Here is a 26,493-nt window from a genome sequence, read left to right on the forward strand (position 1 = left end):
TGTTGGTCCCTTGATTATGTAACTTTTACCCCATTTAAGCTACTTCGTATCTCTTTTCCAAGATCCTTGTAGTGAGAAGCGAATTTATAACAGCCTGTATAGATTTCTGAATGTTTGTGGCTAAAATTCGAGACACTCCTACAAATTTCCTATTTGTTCTCAAAATCTTAAAAATACTACTACTATTTTGATTTTATATGTATTCAGCATGTTCAGTTTTTAGGAANAACATGCATGTTATATCTTAACAGGTAACGTTAACAACCCTGAAATAACATAACTGTTATTATGATAAAATGGGATACATACTCGGCCTGAATGAAACGAAATTTGAAGTGCCCAATATACAAGGTGACCAACTTCTCAAAGTGATAATCCGGGACAAAAAAAAAGTTGTCAAACAGGTGCAGATGTGTACCTGGCCTGGTATAGCTACTTTATTTAAATTTATATTTTGTTTAGCTGTGAATAGCTTTTAACGCTTTTTCGTTTTGGAAACAGGTAAAATTATTATGACATCTTGTTATAATTATACACTGTACTGTCTCTACATTAAATTCAGTTTCTGAGATTTATTTCAGGTTATATAGCGAATCGAATACTATTGAAAACGCCATTCCGGTACAAATCGGTACGAAACAAATAAATCCGGTACAATTCCGGGACACTTTATTTCCCGACACACGTTCTAAAAACTGGAACCTTCCCGGCCAATCCGGTACGGTTGGTCACCTTGCAATATATGAACAAAACGGCATTTAAAGCGGAAATGACTAAGTTTCAACTTGAACTAAGGGCATAGATGCCGGTTACATTTCCGTTGAAAATTATGGTATGGCACTGAAACATTTTTTGGTCATTTTTTAAATGCAAATTTTATTTTAAACGAAAAAGATTTTTTATACGGCTTCTACCATTTTGGCACAAATTAACAAAGGTTAAAGATTATACGTTTAAATTCTTGTAAATGCAGAATTTGCTTAAATGATTTGTATTTGCACAAATACATTTTTCGATATTCTCTTGTATTGTAATAAATCTGTTAATAAAGGTAACACCTCGAACGAACAACAAAAATGAGTGCTTCAGGATATTGTTCAAACGCCCTCGTTTGTCACGTTGTTGTGTCCTGTATAATTTTAAATTTATCTAAATGTATCTTTACCAATTTATTAATTTGTGCTAAATCAGCAAAAGCTATTCAAAAAAATTACATCATTTTTGCTGCAAATAAAATTTGAATTTGGATTCTTTTATTTCAAAAAACGATGCGGTTTTGAAAAGAAGTTTATAAATATAACAAAGTTCCGTTATTTTCACTTCCTCTACAGGCTGTTACAAATTCGCTTCTCACTGCATGAATCTCGGAAAACGTAAGAGATACGAAGTAGCATAAATGGGGGCCAAGTTGCACAATCAGGGGGCCAACAAAATGCCTCTAGAAAATTGAGGCTAACATGGTTAGTTTTCGAAATATTTGAAAAAAACGAAATTTTGGAAATCTGTTTTTGTTTCATTTCAACCTTGTCTGAGGTGATATTGAAAAAAGAACACTTTCTCATGGCCACTTTTTGCCCTCTATCGAATGGCATAATCAATTTTTATATGTAACGTTTCATCTCTCCAGGACCATCATCAACTTCATTTTTTAAATACGATCCTGGAAATTTTATTACATTTTTTGCAAGCCTTCATATTCCCCAATACTGTACTGCTTCAGCTCGAACCAGATTTAGACGTTTTGTCTCAGAAAATCCATCTTCAATGTATTCATTCCATATTGTCGTTAGACCCTATGAAATCCACCTAATTATTTAAACTATTACCATCATACGTTACAATAAAACATTATTATAGAGTTTTAATCCCGTGCTCATATGTGTTTAAGTATTTGTAGGTTTCTCAAGTGCTCAAAATTCAAACAAATCTGGATCTATTTTTTTTCAGGATATTCATACAAATACATCTGACATGCTCTTTCACAGTTGCGGTTACAGGTAAGTATAATAAATTCCGATCATATGCTTATCTTCATTTTCAACATTTGCCGCAAAACGGAAATGTTTTTGAACATTTACTTACTGTAATTTTTTAAAATATAATACTCATTTGGTGTTTTGGTTGTCCATATGCATTTTTAAGAATTAATTTGACATAATGAAATTAAAATTGTAATAATGTTATATTTTGACGCAACTTGTCGAATTATGTATGACCAGGCGATGGAGATTAATAATGGTTTATTGTAACGTGTAATGGTAATAGTTTTAATAACTAGGTGGATTTCACAGGATCTAACCACACTTAGAGTGTACTACAATAATTCAAGAAACATAGAAATCTAAATAAAAAATTAGATAAATTTAGAACAAATGCATTGGAGAAGAATTTTTGGAGATAAAACGTCTGAATCTGATTCGGTCTGCGGCAGTACAGTATTGGGGGTCGTGAAGGCTTGCAATTAATGTAATAAAATCTCTATGGTCGTATTTAAAAAAATGATTTTGATGATAGTCCTGGTGCGACGAAACGTTACATATAAAAATTGATTATGCCATTCGAGAAAAGTTGCCATGAGAAAGTGCATAATGTTGGTCCCTTGATTATGTAACTTTTACCCCATTTAAGCTACTTCGTATCTCTTTTCCAAGATCCTTGTAGTGAGAAGCGAATTTATAACAGCCTGTATAGATTTCTGAATGTTTGTGGCTAAAATTCGAGACACTCCTACAAATTTCCTATTTGTTCTCAAAATCTTAAAAATACTACTACTATTTTGATTTTATATGTATTCCGCATGTTCAGTTTTTAGGAAAACTTAAAAGTAGCCATAAATACCCCAATTTTTTTAAATGTCGGAATATATCACTAAACTTGCAAGGATTTTCAAGAAGGTAAATATGAAATTTTTAATTGTTTTGCAAAAAAATGGTTATTTCATTGTATATCACTCAAAACACATAGTCCTGGCAATTACGTCAGAAATGGTTTAGCAACTAATACTAATTAAAATGCATTAAATTCAAATTGGAAATTCTAGGTTATAAAAGTCTATTGAATTTTTCTGTCCGTTACTGAGGTGGACCTATAGTAGGATCGTATTCGATGCAAAGTAAAACAAAAAATTGTCGGTCTTTTATCAAAGGAAAATCGTGTTATCATTTTTAGGAGGCGTAAGATGAACCATTTCAAATTTAAAATGAAATTTAATGTAAAATCTGAAATACCGCTGCATTTGCACTGTGTTCTGGTAGTAGCTGTAGTCGCCCAGGTGCATAGAGTCTACGAAATGGTCGGTTATACTAACCTGGCGAGCTTGGTCGTAAATCAGAGATGTCTCCAAAAAAAAAAAGAAAAGAAAACTAAACAACAGTGGCGCGTACAGAGGTGAAATGTAGTACATATGTGCAATTTAAAAAACAAATTGGATTTATAATAAATTACATTTAAAATAAATTGTTTATCAGAATAAAGGGATTTTTGTGGGAACAGGGTACCAGACGTGAACTGATCCCTTCATAATGCATAAAGAAATTATTCAATTTCTAAACCCCTTAAAACAGTATTACACTGGATTCCTTGACAGGCAATGATTTATTACTTTGCATATGATCCTACTATAGTGTAGATTTACTTTAACTAAAATTATTTTCAAGGGAGAACTAAGTATAAGCATGTAGTTGATTCTGTTTTATTTGATACACTTTAATAAATTAAATTACCTACCGATGACTGCAAAAGCTAATAACTCCGACTAAATGATAAAGTTGAAAGTTATTATATTTGTTCAATACCAAGCTCCGCGAAGTACTTTAAAATAAGTCAATTATGATCACGTCGCTGCATCTTCCGCGAATATAGTTTTATATTAGAAACAAAGCGTATGAAAATTTGAGCGGGGATGTAATAGCTTTAGATTTATTAAACTAAAATAGAGCTCAGTGCCTCCTTGAATTACTTCCGCATGCTTAATGTCTCCAGCGGTTCGCCCTTAGTGTAAATTACACACCTACGCTATAACACTCTCTGAAAGAGACTTGCCAAACATAGTTTGAAATTTGTCAGAATAAATAGAACGATGCAGTAATACAGTACGTCTAGTTAGACGTTAGACGTTAGACGTTATGGGTAGTTACCCATAAGAGAAATAAACTTTGTACATGTAAATTTTACATAATAAAAAACGAAACTAAGGAAATTGATTCATAGCCTACTAATATATACTGTAGTATACATCATATCCTTAAAGCTGGCTCTGGATAATCCACTCGTTAACTTGTGTCATATTTACAGATTATATTTCTAGGCCAGGAAATATAGAGTTGGACGGGATTTTTTGTTTCGGCAAGCTGAATTTATCACTATAGATGCTAAATATTATGTACAATAACATATTAGTTTCCACAGTCATAAAAATGGGGAGAAGATTGTTTACAGGGTGGTTAATTGTACAATTTTTAAGTAAATTCACGTTTTTCGCTTATAACATTTTTCCGTTCATTTCCACGAGAAAACAGTATAGTACTTTTTTTTTCGTCTTCAAAAGACCTACAAAACTAGCCCTCGAGCGTCAAAAAATATTGATTAGATCAAAAGTTATAAACAGAAGAAGTTTATTTATGACTTTTGAATTAAACATTTATAAACTGCGTTATTATTACCAGAACGTTTTGGCATCGCATCCTCTCATTCTTTATCACTGTCTAATAACTCACACGCAATCTGGAATCGGTAAGTTGAATAGTTTACAAGTTATGGCCTTATAAACTAATTAACTAATTATTCGTCTGGACGATCCCTAGGATCTTCCACAATCGCACTGATTTTTTTATGGTAGATTTCATAATAATACATTGAAATCTATCATTTTTTTTAAATTTCAAATTTGCAACCTGGATTTTTTTTTATTTTTTAGCCTTAGTTGCAAAATGAAATATACGATGCACGAGCGTGATATAGTTATATATTATTACATATTCGGAAAGCTTAAGTTAAAAAAAAATCGTCAAGATTCGTTGAAAAACAACGGAGTTACAAACTGTCAAATATATTATTTTTTTAAGCGAATTTCGCTTATTTAACGGCAGGACTATGAATATTTTGGTTATTTCCTTCGTACTCGCTGTCGTTCGCTCGCCACCCTTCCGCCGCGCCACGACTCGCCGAAATCAAGCGACCCACTGACTTTTGACAATATTTCTTACGCACTTAACATACTTCCACAAATAAAATATTATTTGGGAAAGTACTCGGGTTGCAGGTTATGAGTTATGACAGTATTTTTTTTTGCCGCTACCAACCTAATTTGATTAACAATCAGCCGTCAACTTTGACAATCTGTAACTCCGTTGTTTTTCAACGAATCTTGACGATTTTTTTTAACTTTTAAAGTTCTTTTCATAAGCTTTCCGTATATGTAATAATATATCTATATCACGCTCTTGAGTCGTATATTTCATTTTGCAACTAAGGCTGAAAAATAAAAAAAATTTCCAGGTTGCAAAATTAAAATAAAAAAAAAAATTATAGATTTCAATGTATTATTATGAAATCTACCACGAATAAAATCAGTGCGATTGTTGAAGATCCTCGGGATCGTCCAGACTAATAATTAGTTAATTAGTTTATAAGGCCATAACTTGTAAACTATTCAACTTACCGATTCCAGATTGCGTGTGAGTTATTAGACAGTGATAAAGAATGAGAGGATGCGATGCCAAAACGTTCTGGTAATAATAACGCAGTTTATAAATGTTTAATTCAAAAGTCATAAATAAACTTCTTCTGTTTATAACTTTTGATCTAATCAATATTTTTTGACGCTCGAGGGCTAGTTTTGTAGGTCTTTTGAAGACGAAAAAAAAAGTACTATACTGTTTTCTCGTGGAAATGAACGGAAAAATGTTATAAGCGAAAAACGTGAATTTACTTAAAAATTGTACAATTAACCACCCTGTAAACAATCTTCTCCCCATTTTTATGACTGTGGAAACTAATATGTTATTGTACATAATATTTAGCATCTATTGTGATAAATTCAGCTTGCCCAAAAAAAAGTCGTGAAATGGTCATTTCCCAGCTTATTTTCTTGGCATATTCGCCAAAATCTATAGCGCCGCTATATAAGTTGTAATATACGCTTGAGTACACATGTAAAATATAAGCACATGGAAAATGTCCCCTTAATGTGTACACATGATGTGTACACTTACCAATTGTTCGCATGCCAACCGCTGTTACACTTTTTTTACACATGTAGATAAATTATGAACTGCCGTTTACAGAAATAAACCTTACTGCTGTTGTCGTTGCATCAGGTGCCGTGAGCATTTTGTTGGTGTGCCTTTTGTATTGCGTTGGTCACAAAATAAAGAACGACCATAAGCGAAAACTAAGGCAGTTCCTTTGATATTAGATGGTCTCAAATAGTTAACCTTAAATTTTGAATCCGGAGTATTTACCAGTTAATATATTGATTCACAACTTATCCAAAATAATTTGGGAACAAATGCGTCATATAAGGTTATAATATCGTAAAAAAATCTAAAATCCTTATAGTTTCCGAGAAATAAATTATTGAAGTTGTAGTATTTACAACCCATACATCGCTAGTCTTTAGCGTCATTCGCCATGTGCGCTGTACGCAATGCGTTCTCTCTCCACGTGATTTCGAATAATATTGACATTAGTTTTACAAGTGTCAAAAATGGCTTACGTGTATAGCAACTCAGAGTTGATGGAGATCGTTTTAATTTATGGTGAAGCAAGACAACATTTGTGTTAGTTCGTAGAAACGGTCCTAAAGGTAGTCGGTGGAACAGTAGTTGTTCTAACATCATGTATGTCAAATTATTTAATTAATTATAATGTAATAAAAACCGGGACGCGTGGTAATTTATTGATTAGTTCTCGGAACGGATGGGCCAAAAAGTAAAATAATTCAGTCAACACTAATTATCGAAGGTTAAGAGTTTTCAGGTAGGTAGCGTCGTCCTTCGGAGAAATTTAGCAATATTTTTTAACAAGTTCACTTTAACTGTCGAGGCCATGTGTTGAGCATCTAGTATAAAGGGAAAAATCGATATTTCAAATAACGCGCGAAATGCATTCCAAAGAACGTAGGAATTCCAAGAATAAGTTGTTAGAATGTTGTGAGGAAAAGAAAGTAAAATAGCTGGTTTTTAGGCAGATTTTCCAAGATATTAAGCTATTATTAAATGAGATGGCTAATCCGTCCCGTATTGCTATGCGGAGTCACAAGAGGAAGGTATAGGGTTGTTTGTAACCCTAGTCACAGAATGATGTCAATGTAAGTCCAGTCAATTAGGTAATTATTAACATGGCATAGTTATGCCAAAGCGTCCCGACATTCAGGGTTCCCGCCAATAAGAAAAGAACTGAAACTGGCCCCAAGAAATGGGCGTGTCGAAGCGAAGTGTCGAATTCAGGAGAGATCTACGAGAAAAAGTCAGTTCTTAGGTTCCACATTGAGTAGTTGACTTAGTTTTAGAGTATCGGGCTAATTAATTAAATTTAATAATGGATAAAGTTTTTTCCAAATTTCGCTATGAATCTCGCATCCCCTGAATCTCGGTACGCTGTCGTGTGTAAATAAATAAATTAATAATGTTGTTCGAGCCATTGTGTCGTTATTTTGTTTGTTTGTTTTTTTATTGTTATTAAACCCTCCCTGGAAGTTTTGGTGTTTCCTTTTGTTTCTCTCAACTTTAGTGTCACCCTGTACAGCCAGTCACTGGATTACATTCGACGTAAGCAATGGATGGTAAGTACTTGAAATTCATTTTCTGAACATACAATATTTCTAAGTTCCCACGTATTAATTAAAAGGTAATGATAATTATAAACTCCCTTTCGAGAATTAAATAGTAAACTCTTTTGAAATCCAGACTCGTTATGATACTGGTCATAACGGTAGATAGATAATTAAGGAAATAACCCCTCAGGTTACAATAACCACAAATAAATTTTATTAATTAATTAACAATAGGAAAGAAATTCTTTCAATTTCTTGTCCGTTCATGCTGCATATTTTGCCTTGGGCAAGATCAAGTTATACAGTGGACCAGTTTCCAGTGTCATGCAGAAATGTATTTTTAAATCATTTTCAAACTGCCCTTTACGATTTTTTTTTACAAAATTGTATTTGTAAGAGTCCCCTCCTGTACATTCAAAAATTATTTTTGGATAAGTTCTGAATCATCTTGATATACTGAGAGAATACACTGATAGAAAGTTATAAATATTAACAATTATTCAGAATAATATATTGTATTATTTATATACTGTACACGCTGTATGACATCGAACTATTTCATCATAACACTCAATGAATGAACTTTCTAAAGGATAAACAAGTACAATAAACAATAAAAAAATAAACAATAAACCACTTGTAAATTAGTTGCTTTTGATTGTATTGATATGCACCTTCTACACGATACGGCAGTTGTTTACATTTAATAAATATGTGTACTCCGGCACATCTACAGGCATGTTGACTCGATGCTATTTTATTTGGGAGACAATAAAAAATAATGTATATAATACTCCAGTAACAACAAACAAAAATTGTATGCACGGACAAAGCAAGCATTTGAATAACTATTACCGGATTCTATTAGAGCAGCGATCCACAAAGAACTAATCCGAAGGCGTAAAAAATGTTTAGAAGTTGAAGCAAGACATTTTGAACATTTATTAAAATAAATTTGACAATTAAAAACCTGACAGTTATCATGTTGATTGTTACATAAAATGTGTGAAACAAATGGAAACACCATTTTAGGAAACGGGAAATGTTTATTCGTCTGGATAAATAAATAAAATGAAAACGACTGGATTTAGATATAGGGAAACTTTAACAAAGTTACACTCAATTTTAGTGTAGAATGCGAATACGTTAAAAAATTTGGCGGTTTCCATTTAAAAATTTCGAGTTTTCCACATTTTCTGAACTTCATATTCGATCATTTTTTTTGATCACCTTGTATAAAAACTGGAAAATTTTCATGTCAAATCCGATAAATTAGATCTTCCTCTACAAAATGTCCAATTCGCACAAAAAAATAAAACTGTGGGAAAAAAATAAATACTCTTTCAAAAATGCAATAATATACAGCGGTTTCCCAGATATCCATCGATGGAGTTCCTGGTGAGACACCCTGTATAGTAATGTGACATTTCAATGTGGTAAAGTGCCACATTAGTAAACGATTTTCAATTTAGTAAAATAGCATATTATCAATCCAAATGCGAAAAAATTTATTATTTTAAAAAAATTCATAAGCTAAACTTCAGAGCAATGTTAAACCAGATGTTGTACGTGACTGAAACGAGGAAACATTTTTGTATTTTTGGAAATGAAGTCTCCCTTTCCTACTCTTTTGAATTATTCCCTTTTTTACACTTTCGACTTGTAGGTACTTGTGTCACAGCGTCTTGCGAATTAATTCTGCAATTCCACTGAAACCGCGGTTTTAACAATCATTGCGTAGAAGTTTCCTAACTATACAACTTATGCGACTCATAATATTTCAACACAACTTTAAAATGAACGTTTATGTTTCAGTTAATCATGCTTTGTTCTGAGAAAAGCGTATGAACAAAGTTTATATCGCTGGCGCTTTATTTTCTGCTGTGACATAATTTCACCGACTTAAGAGTGAAGCGAGAGGGCAATCAATTAAAGTGTTTTATGAAATTCTGGATACAAATTTAATTTAAATTCGTATCAAAATGGGGCAGGTAAAAGACAGGAAAAGCGAAAACGAGGGGTTGCATTAGGGAAAATTGAGGCTTGGAATTCTAAAGCAATTAAAAATTTAATTGTTTATTATTAACAGACTGAAATATTTGACTCCGCTACCACCAACCTTGCCTAACTGTAAAGTAGAAGGGTTACGTTAAAAATGTTTCTCAGTTAGGAAACATAAGAAAACAACTGAAAATTCGCAAAAAATATGTGTTTACGCTCACCAGCATCATTTCTTCCAAAAAAAGTTTCCTTTGTTGGAATTCTTATTGACGTAAATGTTCTCATAAATGTCTCTGAATCCAAAGAATACTCAAATAAAAAGAGCCCCTAATTTATGTCTTCATGTGTTTACATTTTGTCTTGAAATAATGAAGGAATATGGGATTGGAGAATTTCGACAGAGGATGATAAGAAAGAATTGAAAAATAATCCAAAAAAGATCCCATTGTTTTTATTCCCAAGATTAAAACGGACTGCTTCCACTCCATTTCAATCCCTTTATAGAAAAGCTTTCAAACATAAGTAACATTACTTTACAGAATCTGGCACATTTTGAAAGATTTTCAGATTTTATATAAATGTTTGTGGATAAATGTTAATTTTTTGTTCCAAAAATATTATTGAAATGATGTTGTCTCATTCGTAAACAATACATTTTTCTAAATACTAAATAACTGTTAATTTACTAAATAAAATAAAATTTGTTAGATTTTATAAAGATAATTTACCCTTAAATGTCCCATAGTAGTAACACATAATATTTAAGTAAGTAAATGTTAAGTTTTCATTTTACTTGTTTGCTACATTTCTTAGGTACACATACTTTTATAGAGAAATTAAGAAAATAAGTAAGAGTTATTTTCTTGAATTAAAATAAACTGATTTATTAAGTCCCTTAGTATAATTTTGCTTCCTAAAACAGAAAGGGCTTTGAAACAAATTGTTTTTGTTTTTCCAATTACCCCGTCACTTTTAAAATATTTCAATGAAATCTGCAACAGAAAGGATTTTGTAGTAGCCAAAGATGAACACAGAAGTATTTCATACATAAAATACAGAGGTCGCCTTAAAGAGTCTTTAGTTTCTTATCATATTATTTTGATGCAAAAATTTTGAGAAAACAAAAATCTTTTATAAACCTCACTCGATTTACTATAAAAAAGGGATCTCGGAAACGGTAAGAGGTACGAAGTAGCTTAAATTGGGGCAAAGTTGCGCAATCAGATGAGCAACATTATGCCTCTAAAAAAAACAAGGCAAACATGATTACTTTTCGAAATATTTAAAAAAAACGAAATTTTGGAAATCCGTTTTTGTTTCATTTCATTTTGTTTTATTGTAACGCGTGGTGTTAAGAGTTTAAATAACTAGATGGATTTCACAGGGTCTAACGATACTTACAGGGTACGATAATTCAATAAACAAAGAAATCTAGATAAAAAATTTAGATAAATTTGGAACGAATACAGAGATGAATTTTTCGAGGCAAAACGTCTGAATCTAGTTCGGGCTGAGGCAGTACAGTACTGGGGGTCATGAAGGCTTGCAAAGAATGTATTAAAATTTCTAAGGTCGTATTTAAAAAAATGTAGTTGATGATGATCCTGGAGAGACGAAACGTTACATACAAACATTGATTATGCCATTCGATAAAGGGCAAAAAGTGTCCATGAGAAAGTGTTCTTCTTTTCTCAATATCACCTCAAACAAGGCTGAAATGAAACAAAAACGGATATCCAAACTTTCGGTTTTTTTCAAATAATTCATGTTAGGTAGCTTTAATTTTTTAGAGGCATAATATTGGTCCCCTGATTACACAACTTTGACCCCATTTAATCTACTTCGTACCTCTCACCGTTTCCGAGAGCCCTGTAGTGAGAAGCCAATTTGTAACAGAATGTATATATTTCCCTAAAATTTATCACTCCAAAGAAAAAATTTTTCTTTACGTTTTTATTTATATTAAATATTTGTATATAATATTATATACTCGTATAATTTGATATAATACTTATACTTAGCTCTTTTCAAGTGTCGAACGATTACAGCCAAACAACATTTACTGGCCTATCTCAACTTATATTGACATCCACATAGAGATAAATTATTCTAAATCATAAAACATTTAATCTAGTAACAAAGCAAAATAATGGAGATTAATTAGAATAGCTCCAAATATTTAGTTCTCCGTAATTGACAATTGCATCAGAAAATACAAATCAGTTTCCTCCTAGTAACAAAGCATTTTAGCGACATGAAAAAATTTTACAATAAGTGACATTATATGGAGTACTTGTATTTCCACAAAATCTTTACCAATAAAATAATATAGCAAAAAACAAAATACTGCTTCAGAAATTCTTAGTGACCTCTGTGCATTAGATACGAAATGTTCATTATTTGGACGCCCCCAAAATCTGCTTTTACCAAACATTAGGTACTCCAAATATTCAGTTCTCTATAACTTACAGAGAACAGAAATCAGTTTTTTCCTGTCAACAAAGTATTTTAGTGCCATGCAAAAATTTGCTATAAGTGATGTTACACAAAATACTTGTATTTCTACATAATCGCTACCAACAAAATAATATAACAAACAACAAAAAACTGTTTCAGATATCCTTAGTGACATCTACGCATCAAGTAAGAAATAAGTATAAGTTCAACCTCTAGCTGCCCCAAAAATCTGCCTTTACCAATTTTGATTGGAATATTTAAAAAACACCAGTTAGGTATTTAAAAAAATAGAATAAAACAAATTTTTTGAAGGTCCAAAACTTTTAAAAGAAGTAAACTTGTACTAATGCAACTTGATCTAAATCGGTTTATTTTCTTCTAAGAAAGCTACTCCTGAAGTATAATCCTTTACAAACTATCCGGAATACAATCTCAGTACGGTTACTTCTAACAAATAGAATGTTAATGTAATCTATATCGCAGTACTATTTTTTCATATATTATTGTTACTTGTAATAGAACTCATAAATGAAAAAAGTTAATATTTCACAATTTATGTCCCATTTCCATTTCGTGGCGTATATCCTTAGTGAAGTAGAGGCAACTTTTTTACTCTCTATAAAACTGATATTTTGTTGCAAAAAAAGTACGCATTTTTTTTTTAATTAACAATTCTTATGCATTTGTCCCACACATTCTTGATGTGACATGAACAATTCATTACATTTCTAACAACAGAAGATATTTTTATACACCCATATGTTTCAATTTTTATAGCTTTAAAAACAGAATTGGGCACTCAAAACAATATACAGTGTGGATACAAATTGTGGAATATTGCTTATATTTCATAAAATATTCGTCACATCAAAAACATGTTTTAATAAAAGTGTTTCCCGTTTAGTGATATCAAGCAATCTTTCGTATCACAAAAAATGTGGTTGCCAAGGTAACCGATTTAATTTTCTTAAACGCCACCATATACTTTTTTTGGAGAAAATGAATACATTGGACCTTCCTAAATACGATACAATACAATTTTAATGGGGTCACATAAGAAAAAAATACAGTAAATTCAATTTTTATAATTTTATTTTATGTCCTAAAGTAAGGAGTCAAAAAATCAAAAGATCAACGTTTTAAGCTAATTTTAATAGGATAAATGAAAAAATGGAACGGATGGGAACTAATTCATTAAATGTTCAAAATGACGGCCATTACTGTTCAGGCACATTCTTAGTCTCTTTAAAAACGAATCACTCAAGTTTGCCAACGTGTGGTGTCGAATTTGCCGTATCTCGATTCTGATCCTCGCTTTAAGATCTTTCAGATCTACTGGTCTTTCTTTGTAGACAATACTTTTTAAGTAAACCCACAAAAAATAATCACACGGATTGAAATCGGGTGACCTTGCTGGCCATTTAATGGCACCTCCGCGACCTACCCACCTTGCAGGAAACATTTCATTTAGATATTATCTTATGGTCCTTCCATAATGTGGAGGGGCTCCATCTTGCTGAAACCACATTTGATGAATTGGACCTAGGGCCTCCAAAGCAGGTACAATTTGTTCTCTCAACATATTAAGATATTTGTCAGCAGTTAGGTTCCCATCAATAAAAAATGGTCCAATATTATTTCCTAGTATACCTGTCCAGACATTATTTTTTTCTGGTCGCTGGGTTTGAGTTTCTCGTATCCAGTGAGGATTTTTTTGACACCAATATCGATAATTTTGTTTATTATAAAATCCATGAAGCATAAAAGTTGCTTCATCCGTGAACACAATCTTTTTGCCAAATTCCAAATCCATGTTAAATTTATCTTAACATAGTGTTACAAAATTCAACACGTTTTGCAAAATCAATTTTGCACAAGTTCTTGAACGAGCTGCATCTTGTATGCATGAATGAAACTTTTCCTTGTGGAGCTGTTTGAACACAGAACGGTGTGAAATGGCTTGCACTCTACCAACTTCCCGACTGGACAAATGTGGGTTCTCTTGTACTGACAGAAGCACATCGTCATCAGTAGCTGTTTTTGGTCGCCCTGTATGTAGTTTGTCTTTAACGCTTCCCGTCTCGTTAAATTTTTTTTAACAATTTGGAAACACAAGATTGTGTTATTTGAGGTCTGTTTGGATGAAGTTCGTTAAACAACTCGCATACTTCCCTCTGTGTCCTTTTCCTGTCACCATATCCCACCATCATTAAAACCTGTAATCTTTCCGTTTCACTTAACTCAAGCGCCATTATAACTTACTAAGTACTTAAGTACACAGAAAATTGAGTAAAAAAGTACGTTTACTGCAAAAATGCACACAATTACAAGCAACTGACAGCTAATGGCATTGTTCTGATTTTGGAATGGCTAACTTGATGTTAATAATTATTTTGATAAACAGTGTCAAAAGCATAAAAGAAAACTTAAATTTTTTGTATTTTTTTCTTATGTGATCCCATTAAAATTGTATTGTATCTTATTTAGAAAGGTCCAATGTATTAATTTTCACCAAAAAAAGTAGATATATGGTGCCGTTTAAAAAAATTAAGTCGGTTACCTTGGCAACCACATTTTCCGTGATACGAAAGATTGCTTGATATCACTAAACGGGAAATAATTTCCTCTAACACTTTTATTAAAACATGTTTCTGATATGACGAATATTTTAAGAAATATAAGCAATATTCCACAATTTGTATCCACACTGTATACCTTTCTTTCATACCATACCTCTTATTATTCTTCTCTTATTTGCACATCTGTTTGAAAAACTGAATGATATTGATATACTGTCCAAATTTCTTATTTATTGCTGCTTGTTAGCTGATACTGATTTAAATACAATTTGTTGATGTGTGACACAAATAGAAGTTAGTCGTATTTTCTGTATATTCAACAGTGCTACAATTATGCAATTTTTCCCATGTAGTCTTAGCTCCATGCCAACAAAACGCCAAAAAAATAGCAAAACTTTTGTAGGAAATCCGAAGTATTTCCAATTTTAATCAAACTTGTTTCTATTCAACATTAGTGTAGAAAGAATAAAAAGAAACGATGTACTTGTCACAAGCATCAACTAGTGTTGCAACAATTCAAATAAGGGATTCCGTCCCAGAGCTCCTAATAATTGAGATGAACTTGTTGACATTAATACTGTTCCGGCTGCACATCCGAAATTAGTGTTCGCAGCTTTACCTGCGTTGACGTTCCACCGCGTCGAAATTGGATTTCTCTCATTCCTGCCGGTAAAATATGGTCGGTGAGATGAATACAGAGTTCGACATTGCACCGTCAAGAATACGACCCACGAATCTCAAACCGGCGTCGACGCTCACACAACAGAATACTCACCGTTCTCTATGTAGTAAGAGGTTTCGTTGTAGCGATCATCTGTGAAGCCGGGACGTTTTGCTTTTAGGGCCTTCGTTTCCAGCTTCGCCTGAAAGGAAAAGAACAATGTTATTGGGAAATCAGATAGAGGCATAATAAAATAAATCATCTAGAATAAGACTGGGAACCAGTAGCCAAAGGAAAGGCAAGTAAAATGTATGTATGTTGTGATCAAGTTAAGGTAGGTACATACGTTTGAAAAAATATTACAGAGAAATCGTGCGGAAATACAGTTTTTCTGATTATTTATGAAAATGTAACATGTAAGGTAAATTACTTACATACCTATGTTGCAAACAAATTAAGTACATAATATATTTTGCATAATAGTTACTTAAAAAAATTGCAAAAAGTCATTCTTTATTGATTGGCTGTCATAAGAGTAATAACTAAGACTGTCAGAACTGAGCCAAGGAACATAGGTGTACGCATTATCTATTAAAAAGCAATAAATTATATTGTCTACAATGCACCACCATAAACACCAACGAATAGAAATTAATTACGCAATATCCGCACGATAACAAAGACAACAGTATACTAACGTGAACGTGAAAAGCATTCTGAGGCAGTGGCTTACGCATGTCTCGGTAACCCGCTTGGCACGCCATTGAATTGCCGCTCTCTCTCTCTCTGACAGCCCTAGTAATACTCAGTAAACACATATACCTACAGGGTGAGTCAGTTTTTTTTAGACAAACTTTAACAGGAGATAGAACACATGTTTTTAAAGAGAAAAGTTCCTATAAGCATATGTCGTAGAAGGCTTCGTTTCCGAGATACAGGGTGTTGAATATAATTTTTTTTCTCGAATTTTCATTATAACTTATAAACGAATGCTTAGATTTTTTTCATGTTTGGGAGATAGTGCCTATTAATTAAGGGGCATAAAACAAGCGATAAAAATGGTCAAAAACTTGCACAGTGGCGGAGTGGAGGGGGTGCTCAACCTATTTCTTAAACAGAAGTTCTACGCCAATAACTATTTTTAAAAAAAAACTGTTATTTTCATTATCTACATACAATTTAACAAAAATATTGTCCCTTCTTCTGTTTCGAAATTCCTGTGCGTTTCCGAGTTATTTTGATTTTTATTGTTTGTTGTGGTACTAATTTAAGTAATTTATTTATTATTAATTATCGACTAAATATTTAATTCTTTCAACGANTAAGACTGGGAACCCGTAGCCAAAGGAAAGGCAAGTAAAATGTATGTATGTTGTGATCAAGTTAAGGTAGGTACATACGTTTGAAAAAAATACTACGGAGAAAACGCGCGGAAACACAGTTTTTCTGATTATTTATGAAAATGTAATATGTAAGGTAAATTACTTAAATACCTATGTTACATACAAATTAAGTATATAATACATTTTGCATAATAGTTACTTAACAAAAATTGCAAAAAGTCAATCCTTTATTGATTGGCTGTCATAAGGGTAATAATAAGACTGTCAGAACCGAGCCGAGGAACATAGGTGTACACATTATCTATTAAAAAGCAACAAATTATATTGTCTACAATACACCACCATAATCACCAACGAATAGGAATTAATTACGCAACATCCGCACGATAACAAAGACAATAGTATACTAACGTGAACGTAAAAAGCATTATGAGGCAGCGGCTCACGCATGTTTCGATAACCCGCTTGGTACGCCATTGAATTTCGGCTCTCTCTGACAGCCCTAGTAATAACTCGGTAAACAAATATATATTTTTAAAACGTATTTTCAACGTGCCATTAATTAGTAAATGATACATACCTTAATATTTTTTAGTAACGAGGATTAGTCTCATATTGTTTAAAAATATCTTTGTTTTATATGATTCATATTTAATTTTGTTTTAGGCTTCACCAAAAACTCACATCTCATAAGAAAGACTGATAGTTATTTTAATATCTATACATTCCATATAAATCTATCAATTTTATTTATGTATCTTCTTCTTCTTCTTCTGTATCTTTAATAAATAGAGCTCGGGGTTTTCGTCGGCAAGTCGGCATGGGCGTGTTTGTAGTAAACTAATAAATAAACAGGTAGGTACAAATAGAAATAAATAAATTTGCATAGTTTATCAGCGAAAGGTCGTTTTTTACCCCTTGGCGCATTCGACATTATTAGAATATTAAAAGACGTATACACGAAACAAACGCGAAGCCAGTAACTGCTGTTATTATCTGTTTCGTACGGTGCGCTGCCGCTGTAGCGAAATGCCGATGTGACGGCTATGATCATCCGACCGAGTCCCGAGCTCTATTAATACACTAATTATGGATTCTAACAAAGGTTGGAAAAACGGGTTATTTAAAACTTACCTTCCAGATTTAAAAGTGATAACCAAAAGTATTAATCAAATGTTATATTGTTGCGTAAAAGTTAAATTAATTCTAAAAATAATTGATAAAACTAAACGTTTATTGTTTCGTTCTTTGAAACTGCGAAATTTTTAAGTTGATTGTACGTCAAAATTACAGGTTTTTCTCAAATGGCGTTTCTATAGTACAAGTGTTTACTGGGAAGGAAACAATATTGCAGATAAACTATTTTAATTGAAGTCACCATTGTGAAAAGTTCTTTTTTATTGTAACTTGCTGCTAATTTACAAACTATCCAATTTTTAGATCTTGAATAATAAATAAATGGCTTGGCTTAAAAAATTGGCGTATAAAAGTGTCAATGAGTTGTGTTCGAAAGCGTTACACAAAATATGTTCCTCGTCTGCTTTTCGAACAAAAAAAGTATATAAAACATCGATCTTAAACAATTGTCTAAGTTAACAGCTTATAGCAATCAATACCGCACTAAGACATTAAAATTTTTAAACGAGACACCCAATAATACATATTTAATGACAAAGGTAATTTTAATGCAATAATTCATTTGACTGGAGTGACTAATAGTAGATATTTTCTAATTTTAAGTTGTAGCAATTTTTGCCATGAAGAACAGACGAATATAAATATGCCACAAAATTCCGCTTCGAANATATGTTTATAGGAACTTTTCTTTTTAAAAACATGTGTTCTATCTCCTGTTAAAGTTTGTCTACAAAAAACTGACTCACCCTGTATGTTTTTAAAACGTATTTTCAACGTGCCATTAGTTAGTAAATGATACATACCTTAATATTTCTTAATAACGAGGTTTAGTCTCATATTGTATAAAAATATCTTTGTTTTATATGATTCATATTTAATTTTGTTTTAGGCTTCACCAAAAACTCACATCTCATAAGAAAGACTGATAGTTATTTTAATATCTATACATTCCATATAAATCTATCAATTTTATTTATGTATCTTCTTCTTCTTCTTCTGTATCTTTAATAAATAGAGCTCGGGGTTTTCGTCGGCAAGTCGGCATGGGCGTGTTTGTAGTAAACTAATAAATAAACAGGTAGGTACAAATAGAAATAAATAAATTTGCATAGTTTATCAGCGAAAGGTCGTTTTTTACCCCTTGGCGCATTCGACATTATTAGAATATTAAAAGACGTATACACGAAACAAACGCGAAGCCAGTAACTGCTGTTATTATCTGTTTCGTACGGTGCGCTGCCGCTGTAGCGAAATGCCGATGTGACGGCTATGATCATCCGACCGAGTCCCGAGCTCTATTAATACACTAATTATGGATTCTAACAAAGGTTGGAAAAACGGGTTATTTAAAACTTACCTTCCAGATTTAAAAGTGATAACCAAAAGTATTAATCAAATGTTATATTGTTGCGTAAAAGTTAAATTAATTCTAAAAATAATTGATAAAACTAAACGTTTATTGTTTCGTTCTTTGAAACTGCGAAATTTTTAAGTTGATTGTACGTCAAAATTACAGGTTTTTCTCAAATGGCGTTTCTATAGTACAAGTGTTTACTGGGAAGAAAACGATATTGCAAATAAAGTATTTTAATTGAAGTCACCATTGTTAAAAGTTTTTTTTTATTATAACTTGCTGCTAATTTACAAACTATCCAATTTTTAGACCTTGAATAATAAATAAATGGCTTGTCTCAGGCTTAAAAAACTGCCGTATAAAAGTGTCAGTGAGTTGTGTTCGAAAGCGTTACACAAAATCCTTGTCTGCTTTTCGAACAGAAAAAGTATATAAAACATCGATCTTAAACAATTGTCTAAGTTAACAGCTTATAGCAATCAATACCGCACTAAGACATTAAAATTTTTAAACGAGACACCCAATAATACATATTTAATGACAAAGGTAATTTTAATGCAATAATTCATTTGACTGGAGTGACTAATAGTAGATATTTTCTAATTTTAAGTTGTAGCAATTTTTGCCATGAAGAACAGACGAATATAAATATGCCACAAACCTAATTCCGCTTCGAAGAAAAATTTTTGAAGGAAATTTACCAAGAAATATTTCCACATTAAATAAAATGCACCACTTTTCTCGACTTCTCTATCTCGTACACTTATCATGGAAAGTATAATAAAACAGATTCATTGCTCCTGTATCGTCACCCCTTATCTCTTAAGTCTTTGTTAGGTCCAGAAGAAAGTTGTAGCGGAAAAGGAACAATAAATAATGTTGGCTCCTTCGAAATTAAAATAAGAAAATGGCAATAGATAAACCTTTTACAAATGAAAACGACGAAATACAAATTCTACGTCGAAGTAGATTACAGAAAATGCCTAAAGTAGTTGGTCATTGTTAAATTATAGAGAAATTTATGTAAATATAACTAAATAGAAATATGGAAAGGATTTTTTATTGAAAATAAATGTGAATTAAAAATAAAGTAAGGTACTCATAACTGGTTTATGAAATGTATCAATATTGAAAAATTAAAGTAGGTACTATTAACAATATACGAGGTCTATTCAGAAAATAACTAACTTTTTTGAATTACGCGCTAATGGAAATTTTAGTGATATGAGGTTGGCAACATTGCGTTGCACATAATCTAGTTTTCGTGATATTATTATTTGAGTGCAACGTATTTTAAAGTTAGTGACGATTTTTGAAATGTGTAATTTTCTGGAACAACGATGCAACGTAATTTTGCATGAAACTGTTGAAAACTTTCACGAAAAAGTTTCAGCTTCTGAAGCAAGCATACGGAGATGATGCTCTGGGTCGTACGCAATGTTACGAATGGTTTTCAAGATTTAAAAATGGTCGTCAAAAAATTGAAGACGATCTTCGACCAGGAAAGCCTTTAACTTCAACTGATGACTACCACGTTCAGAAAGTCAAATTTCTGTTGTGTGCAAAACGTCGATTGACTGTTAAAGCATCTCATTTGGGTCATATTACGAAATTTTGACAGAAAAATTGAACATTCGAGTTGCAGCAAAATTTGTTTCTTATTTGATGATCTAACAACAGAAAGAAAATCGTGTGGACGTTTGTCGGCAACTCCTTGAACAATCCAGTGACGATGAAACATTCATTCGAAGGATCATAACGGGAGACAAAAACTGGGTTTAGGGCTACGACATTGACACAAAAGTTCAATCATCACAATGGTCCAACGTCAAAGTGATGCTCACTGTTTTTTTTTTCGACATCAATGGAATTGTGCACTTTGAGTTCTTACCCAAAGGTGAAACAGTGAACCATATGTACTATCAAGGGGTTTTACAGCTGTTACTTGAACAAATCCGCAAAAAGAGACCAGAGTTATGGTGAGACTCTGGTATGGTGGTTGTTCTTGTTCTTGCGCCATGAGAAAGTGTCCGCGTACTCAGTTTTGCCAAAAATTAGATTACTGTCCTTCCTCAGCCTGCTTACACGCCATACCTGGCTCCTTACGGTTTTTTCTTATTTCCGAAATTAAAATCAGTGCTAAAAAGTAAATGAGTCATTAATATTGACGACTGCAAGATTTAGGGAATTTTCTTTACCAGTACCAGTCGTGTAATGTTGGGTTGCCCATACTCGGCGATCGCGTGGCTTGTGAACATCTATGAAACCTGTGCATCTGAATTATACATAACCATACATATACAGGGTGGCCAAATGAAAACGAAACAGAGCCATTTTCAGGAACTGCGTCAAGATTGTAGAAAAACGGTCAGACTCGTCGATTTTAGATTAAAGGGGGACATTCTCTGCTGGTATTTTTGACTTCACCACTTTCACCCCCCAAGCAAGGGTAAGCATCACCCCAAAATATTTAAATGGCATTGGGGGTTGAGTAATATTTCTTTTGAAAGCTCTTATAATTCTCTTTACAACAGACTTTAAATTTTATAATTCTGCCCAATACTTATTAAGAATTTTTATTTTAAAGCTGAAACTTATGTACAAACAATTAGTAACGGTAAAAATGTTAGTCATTCGAGTTAAGTACGCCAATGGTATAAATTTAGTATTTCTTGCGTTATATGGTTTATACCATTGCGGAAAGGGTAGATATCATTTCGCTTTACTTTATGAACAATAAATGTGCCAATAGAACAGCTCAGCTATTTAATGAACAACATCAAGATCGACATGTCAGGAGGAAGTATGTTCTAGAGTTAGTAAAAAAATTTCAAGAGACAGGGAACGTAGCCAATAAAAAACGAGAAATTGAAAAACCTATAGTTAATGAAGCTAGTGAAGTTGCAGTTTTGGGACAAGTTCATCTTGATCCTACATTAAGTACGAGGCAGCTGGCATCTGTGTCTGGGATCAATCGAACTAGCATACAAACCATTTTGAAGAAGAATAAATTCCATCCATACAAAATACATTTAGTCCAGGAACTTCATGAGGATGATTATGACCGCCGTTTGCAATTTTGCGAAATAATGAGTGAGCGAGCAGGGAACGATCCACAGTTCCTTTTTAACATCTGTTTTTCTGATGAATGCAGTTTTTTCTTGAACGGGACGGTAAATCGTCACAATTGCCGCTATTGGTCCGATTCAAACCCAAGAGTTTTTCACGAGGTGCATACACAGCAACCGGAAAAATTAAATGTATGGGCTGGAATTTTCGGTGACCGGCTGGTGGGTCCTTTTTTTCTACCTGGTAATTTGACTGGCCAAATGTATTTGCAATTACTGGAAGACGCTATTGACCCTGCCTTGACTGATATTATTGAAAATGTTCCAGAGTATGATGAAGATCATTTGATTTTTCAACAGGACGGGGCGGTGCTTCTCCACATTATGCGTTAATTGTCCGTCAGTATTTGGACAAACATTTTATACGGAATTGAATTGAGACAAGAGGCAACATTGAGTGGCCTCCACGATCACCGGATTTATTTCCCCTTGATTTCTTTTTGTGGGAATACCTAAAAGGTAAAATCTATAAAACACATCCAGCGTCGCTGGACGATTTGCGTCTAAGAATCGTCGACGAATGCCGTCGAATCACTCCGGAAATGCCTCGCAATGTGCGCGAACGTTTCGAATAAAAATTTTATTCTTGCATGGAAGGCGGGCGGTCTACAGTTTGAACATTTAATCAACTAAGTTGAAGTAAGCAACTAAACATAATTTAAATTTTAAAATATAATTTTTTTTCAAAGTATTGGGCGGAATTATAAAATTTAAAGTCTGTTGTAAAGAGAATTGTAAGAGTTCTCAAAAGAAATATTACTCAACCCCCAATACCATTTAAATATTTTGGGATGATGCTTACCCTTGCTTGGGGGTGAAAGTGGCGGAGTCAAAAATACCAGCAAAGAATGTCCGCCTTTAATCTAAAATCGATGGGTCTGAGCATTTTTCTAAAATCTTGACGCAGTTCCTGAAAATGGCTCTGTTTCGTTTTCATTTGGCCATCCTGTATAAAAACATTTGAAAATTTATATATTTTGAATTAATTTTATGTTCAAAATTTGGATATTGCCGATATTCTTTAAACACACGCCGATTAAATTTAATTAGCAAGAAAGTATCATTTATGTTATGTAAATATCAACAATGTTATTGGAAGGGATATAGAGTTAAAATATGGAAAACAAGGAAACAAGGGTCCCTGATTTCCGTCGGAAACAAATTCACACCATGTTTATTGAAATTTGAGATGGAGATAATACACAGCGCATATAAGTTAGCTAGATAAGGTACATATAAAATATGTGCTCCAAACTAATATAAATTTGCCTATCTAAACAATGCGTATTACAAGTGGTTTACGCTGCCGCAGGAGAGCGTTATCCTTACTGCGTTTGCGTGTTATTGGAATTACATCCAAACAATTTAGTCGGATAAACTAAACAACAAACCCCACAATGAACTGAGGTTTACATAATTAATAATATTGATATCCTCAAATATTACATGTTCGCTATCCGCTCGAAAATTAATTAACATTACTTAAGCGTTATTGGCTGAATCTCATGCAATGCGACTGGTATCTGTCGACCGAGGCCCTTTACAAGAGTCTAAAATTTCCGATGGAATTGCTTTATATATATAGTGGGTCCCAAAGGGCATAAATCAGTCGAACCGGAGCTTTGATCGCTTCATTCGCAAGCAAACTGCAGCAAATTGCTCCCAGCGGTAGCTAATTTATGAAAATATTAATATCCGATCTAACTTAAGGTGTAGGAGGGATAAATAGGGATTACAGTAACGATCTAGGAGATTTTTGAAGACCTTAATTAAAGAATATGTGCTTTATTTTCTGAAAAGTAATAAAAACTGTGGTGGAGCCATAAAGACAAATACTTATGATTTATTTTTTAGTCGAAAACAAAACACAAATGTAACATATTTTTGCTAAACTTATTCTTAATCTACGATTGTTCAAACATGAGATGTAAAACACAGAAGATCGTAGAGTCTTTAAGAATCGTTTTAGGAAAAAATTTTGCAAGTTAATACTCTCGTTAATACCGATAAAACGATTTAATTGATACTAGTTAAGACAACAATAAAGGAATCATCAATCAATATCAAATGATATTGACTAGTACTCCAGTCAAATTAGATCATCCGTTCATTAACATTAAACTTTTACTGCTGCTAGAGCATTTATTACATGGGCTATCAATGTAAAACCCTTTGAAAATAATAAACTTCTTTAGTTGTTTCTAAAAGCTCGCTCCGATAAGTCCGATAGTTAATTAGCAATTAACATAATATAAAAAAAGTTATCTTGGGAACAAAGAGGCGTAGGTGATTTCTCTTTTTTTTAAATTGCCGTAAAAATAAGCTTTATTTAATGCAAAAAGAACGAATTCCCGAGCGGCTTTTGCATGACCCTGGAACAATTTGTTTATAACACTGTATTACTTTGTTAGTTGTAAAGGAAATTGGTGAAATATGGCTTTAGATACCTTACATTGTAGATAACTTAATTTTCCGAAACGACGCCTAGATTTTCATAGGCAGTAAAAAAATTGAAAAAACACGTAATTTTGCAACTTATTTGCAATTTGCCAACATAGCGTCACTTCTTTCGAGTTACTTTTTTGATATTAACATTTGATATTATTATTTCTACATATCCTCCATGAAGTGCAACAAAATTTCTACTGATCATTTTTTTACGTTCAAACTCAAATTCTACTGGAGTATAGGTAATTACATTGTTAACCAGGTACACTTTATCAGAATATGCCAATATTTGAATAACATGTATAGAAAAATACAAAAGGTGAATTGACCAGTTTCAGAGCTGATTGTCACGTCGTCAGTTTAGACTTTTCCGAAGACATGTTATAGATTAAGTCCTCTGGATGGTATACATTTACTGTATGCACTGGTCCATTGCATTCCGGTGCATTGTTTATAGTTATTGGCTCACGTCGTTCACCTTCTTGATTTTTGTGTGAGTCATTTCCAAATTCCAAGCAGTTCTATCCTCTTGGATCATTTGAAATTATCTAATTTAAGCCCATGTTATGCTCATTAAGATTTTATAATCATAAGACTGCAGATATATTAACGAAATTACACACTGTTTTATCAAAATACGTTCTAGATAGCATAAGTAGATATATGTCTAAAATATTTTTTCTAGCTCTAACAAACAAAAAATCCTTCATAAATATTTAATTCCTAAACAGAAGCCCAAAGCAATTATTTTCTACTTGCCTCTACATTGCATCTTCTCCCTCCCTTTGCACTGGAATTATTCGAACACCCTTCGGGCCTCGATACCGATTAATGGCTTCCAAAACTATTTCACATGATCCCCAGTCCCTTTCCTTTATGATTACTTTCTTCTGGGCATTAAACGCGGAATGTTTATTGAATTAAACTGGAAACTTTCAAAAGATCCTCCAAAAGCTGGAAAACGTAGATTAATGGGCTTAGATTGAACGGTTGCCACGAGTGGATTGTTTCAGAACGCAACTATATTCGTTACGGGTAAACGTTTTAGGATTACTTCATTTGTCAAGACGAACAAATTGTTTCGATTTTTCTTCAGATATTCAATATCTTCTAGCCATATGTGACTCAAATCTTCAGTTAGATCATAATGCCGCAATATGGTATGTATTCCGATATAGCAATGCAACTAAACTATATACAGTGTGTACAAAAAAAGTCGTCATTATTTGAATTAGCTATTACTTTGCCACTGTGCACTCTACCTTCACTGGTCAGATAAAATAAGCTGAACTATACACATAAATTTGTATCATACACAAGAATTATATATAAACTATACAAAATCGTGCTGTACAGTACATGTAATTGTATACCTTGTTATAGTTGCCTAATTATTAAATTGAACTAATAACAATACGTAAGCCGACATGTGTCACTGACGGCTGTGAGGCTTTTATTATAGGTGGCACTGTGTAAAATGATGAAAACAAAAAAATTATCGCATTGCGATCTATTAAACCCGCAATGAATCCATCGCCTGCCTGCAGCACTTTCAATACACCGTCCAATTCTGAATAATGAACGCTTATGCATATCCAGTGGTCTATAACG

At 32.8% G+C, this 26,493-nt stretch overlaps 1 protein-coding gene across 2 annotated transcripts in view; it reads right to left on the reverse strand.

Moving 5' to 3' along the window:
- Positions 1-26,493, reverse strand: part of LOC108910158 (RNA pseudouridylate synthase domain-containing protein 2) — a 656,998-nt gene that overhangs the window by 44,905 nt on the left and 585,600 nt on the right. For both annotated transcript variants that reach the window (XM_023454151.1, XM_023454150.1), the window contains exon 4: positions 15,587-15,674. In XM_023454151.1, the coding sequence (XP_023309919.1) occupies positions 15,587-15,674 (88 nt within the window). The remainder of the gene's footprint in view (positions 1-15,586; positions 15,675-26,493) is intronic.

The sequence above is a fragment of the Anoplophora glabripennis genome, unplaced genomic scaffold (genome assembly GCF_000390285.2).
Source record: "Anoplophora glabripennis isolate ALB-LARVAE unplaced genomic scaffold, Agla_2.0 scaffold121, whole genome shotgun sequence".
NCBI classification, from domain to species: domain Eukaryota; kingdom Metazoa; phylum Arthropoda; class Insecta; order Coleoptera; family Cerambycidae; genus Anoplophora; species Anoplophora glabripennis.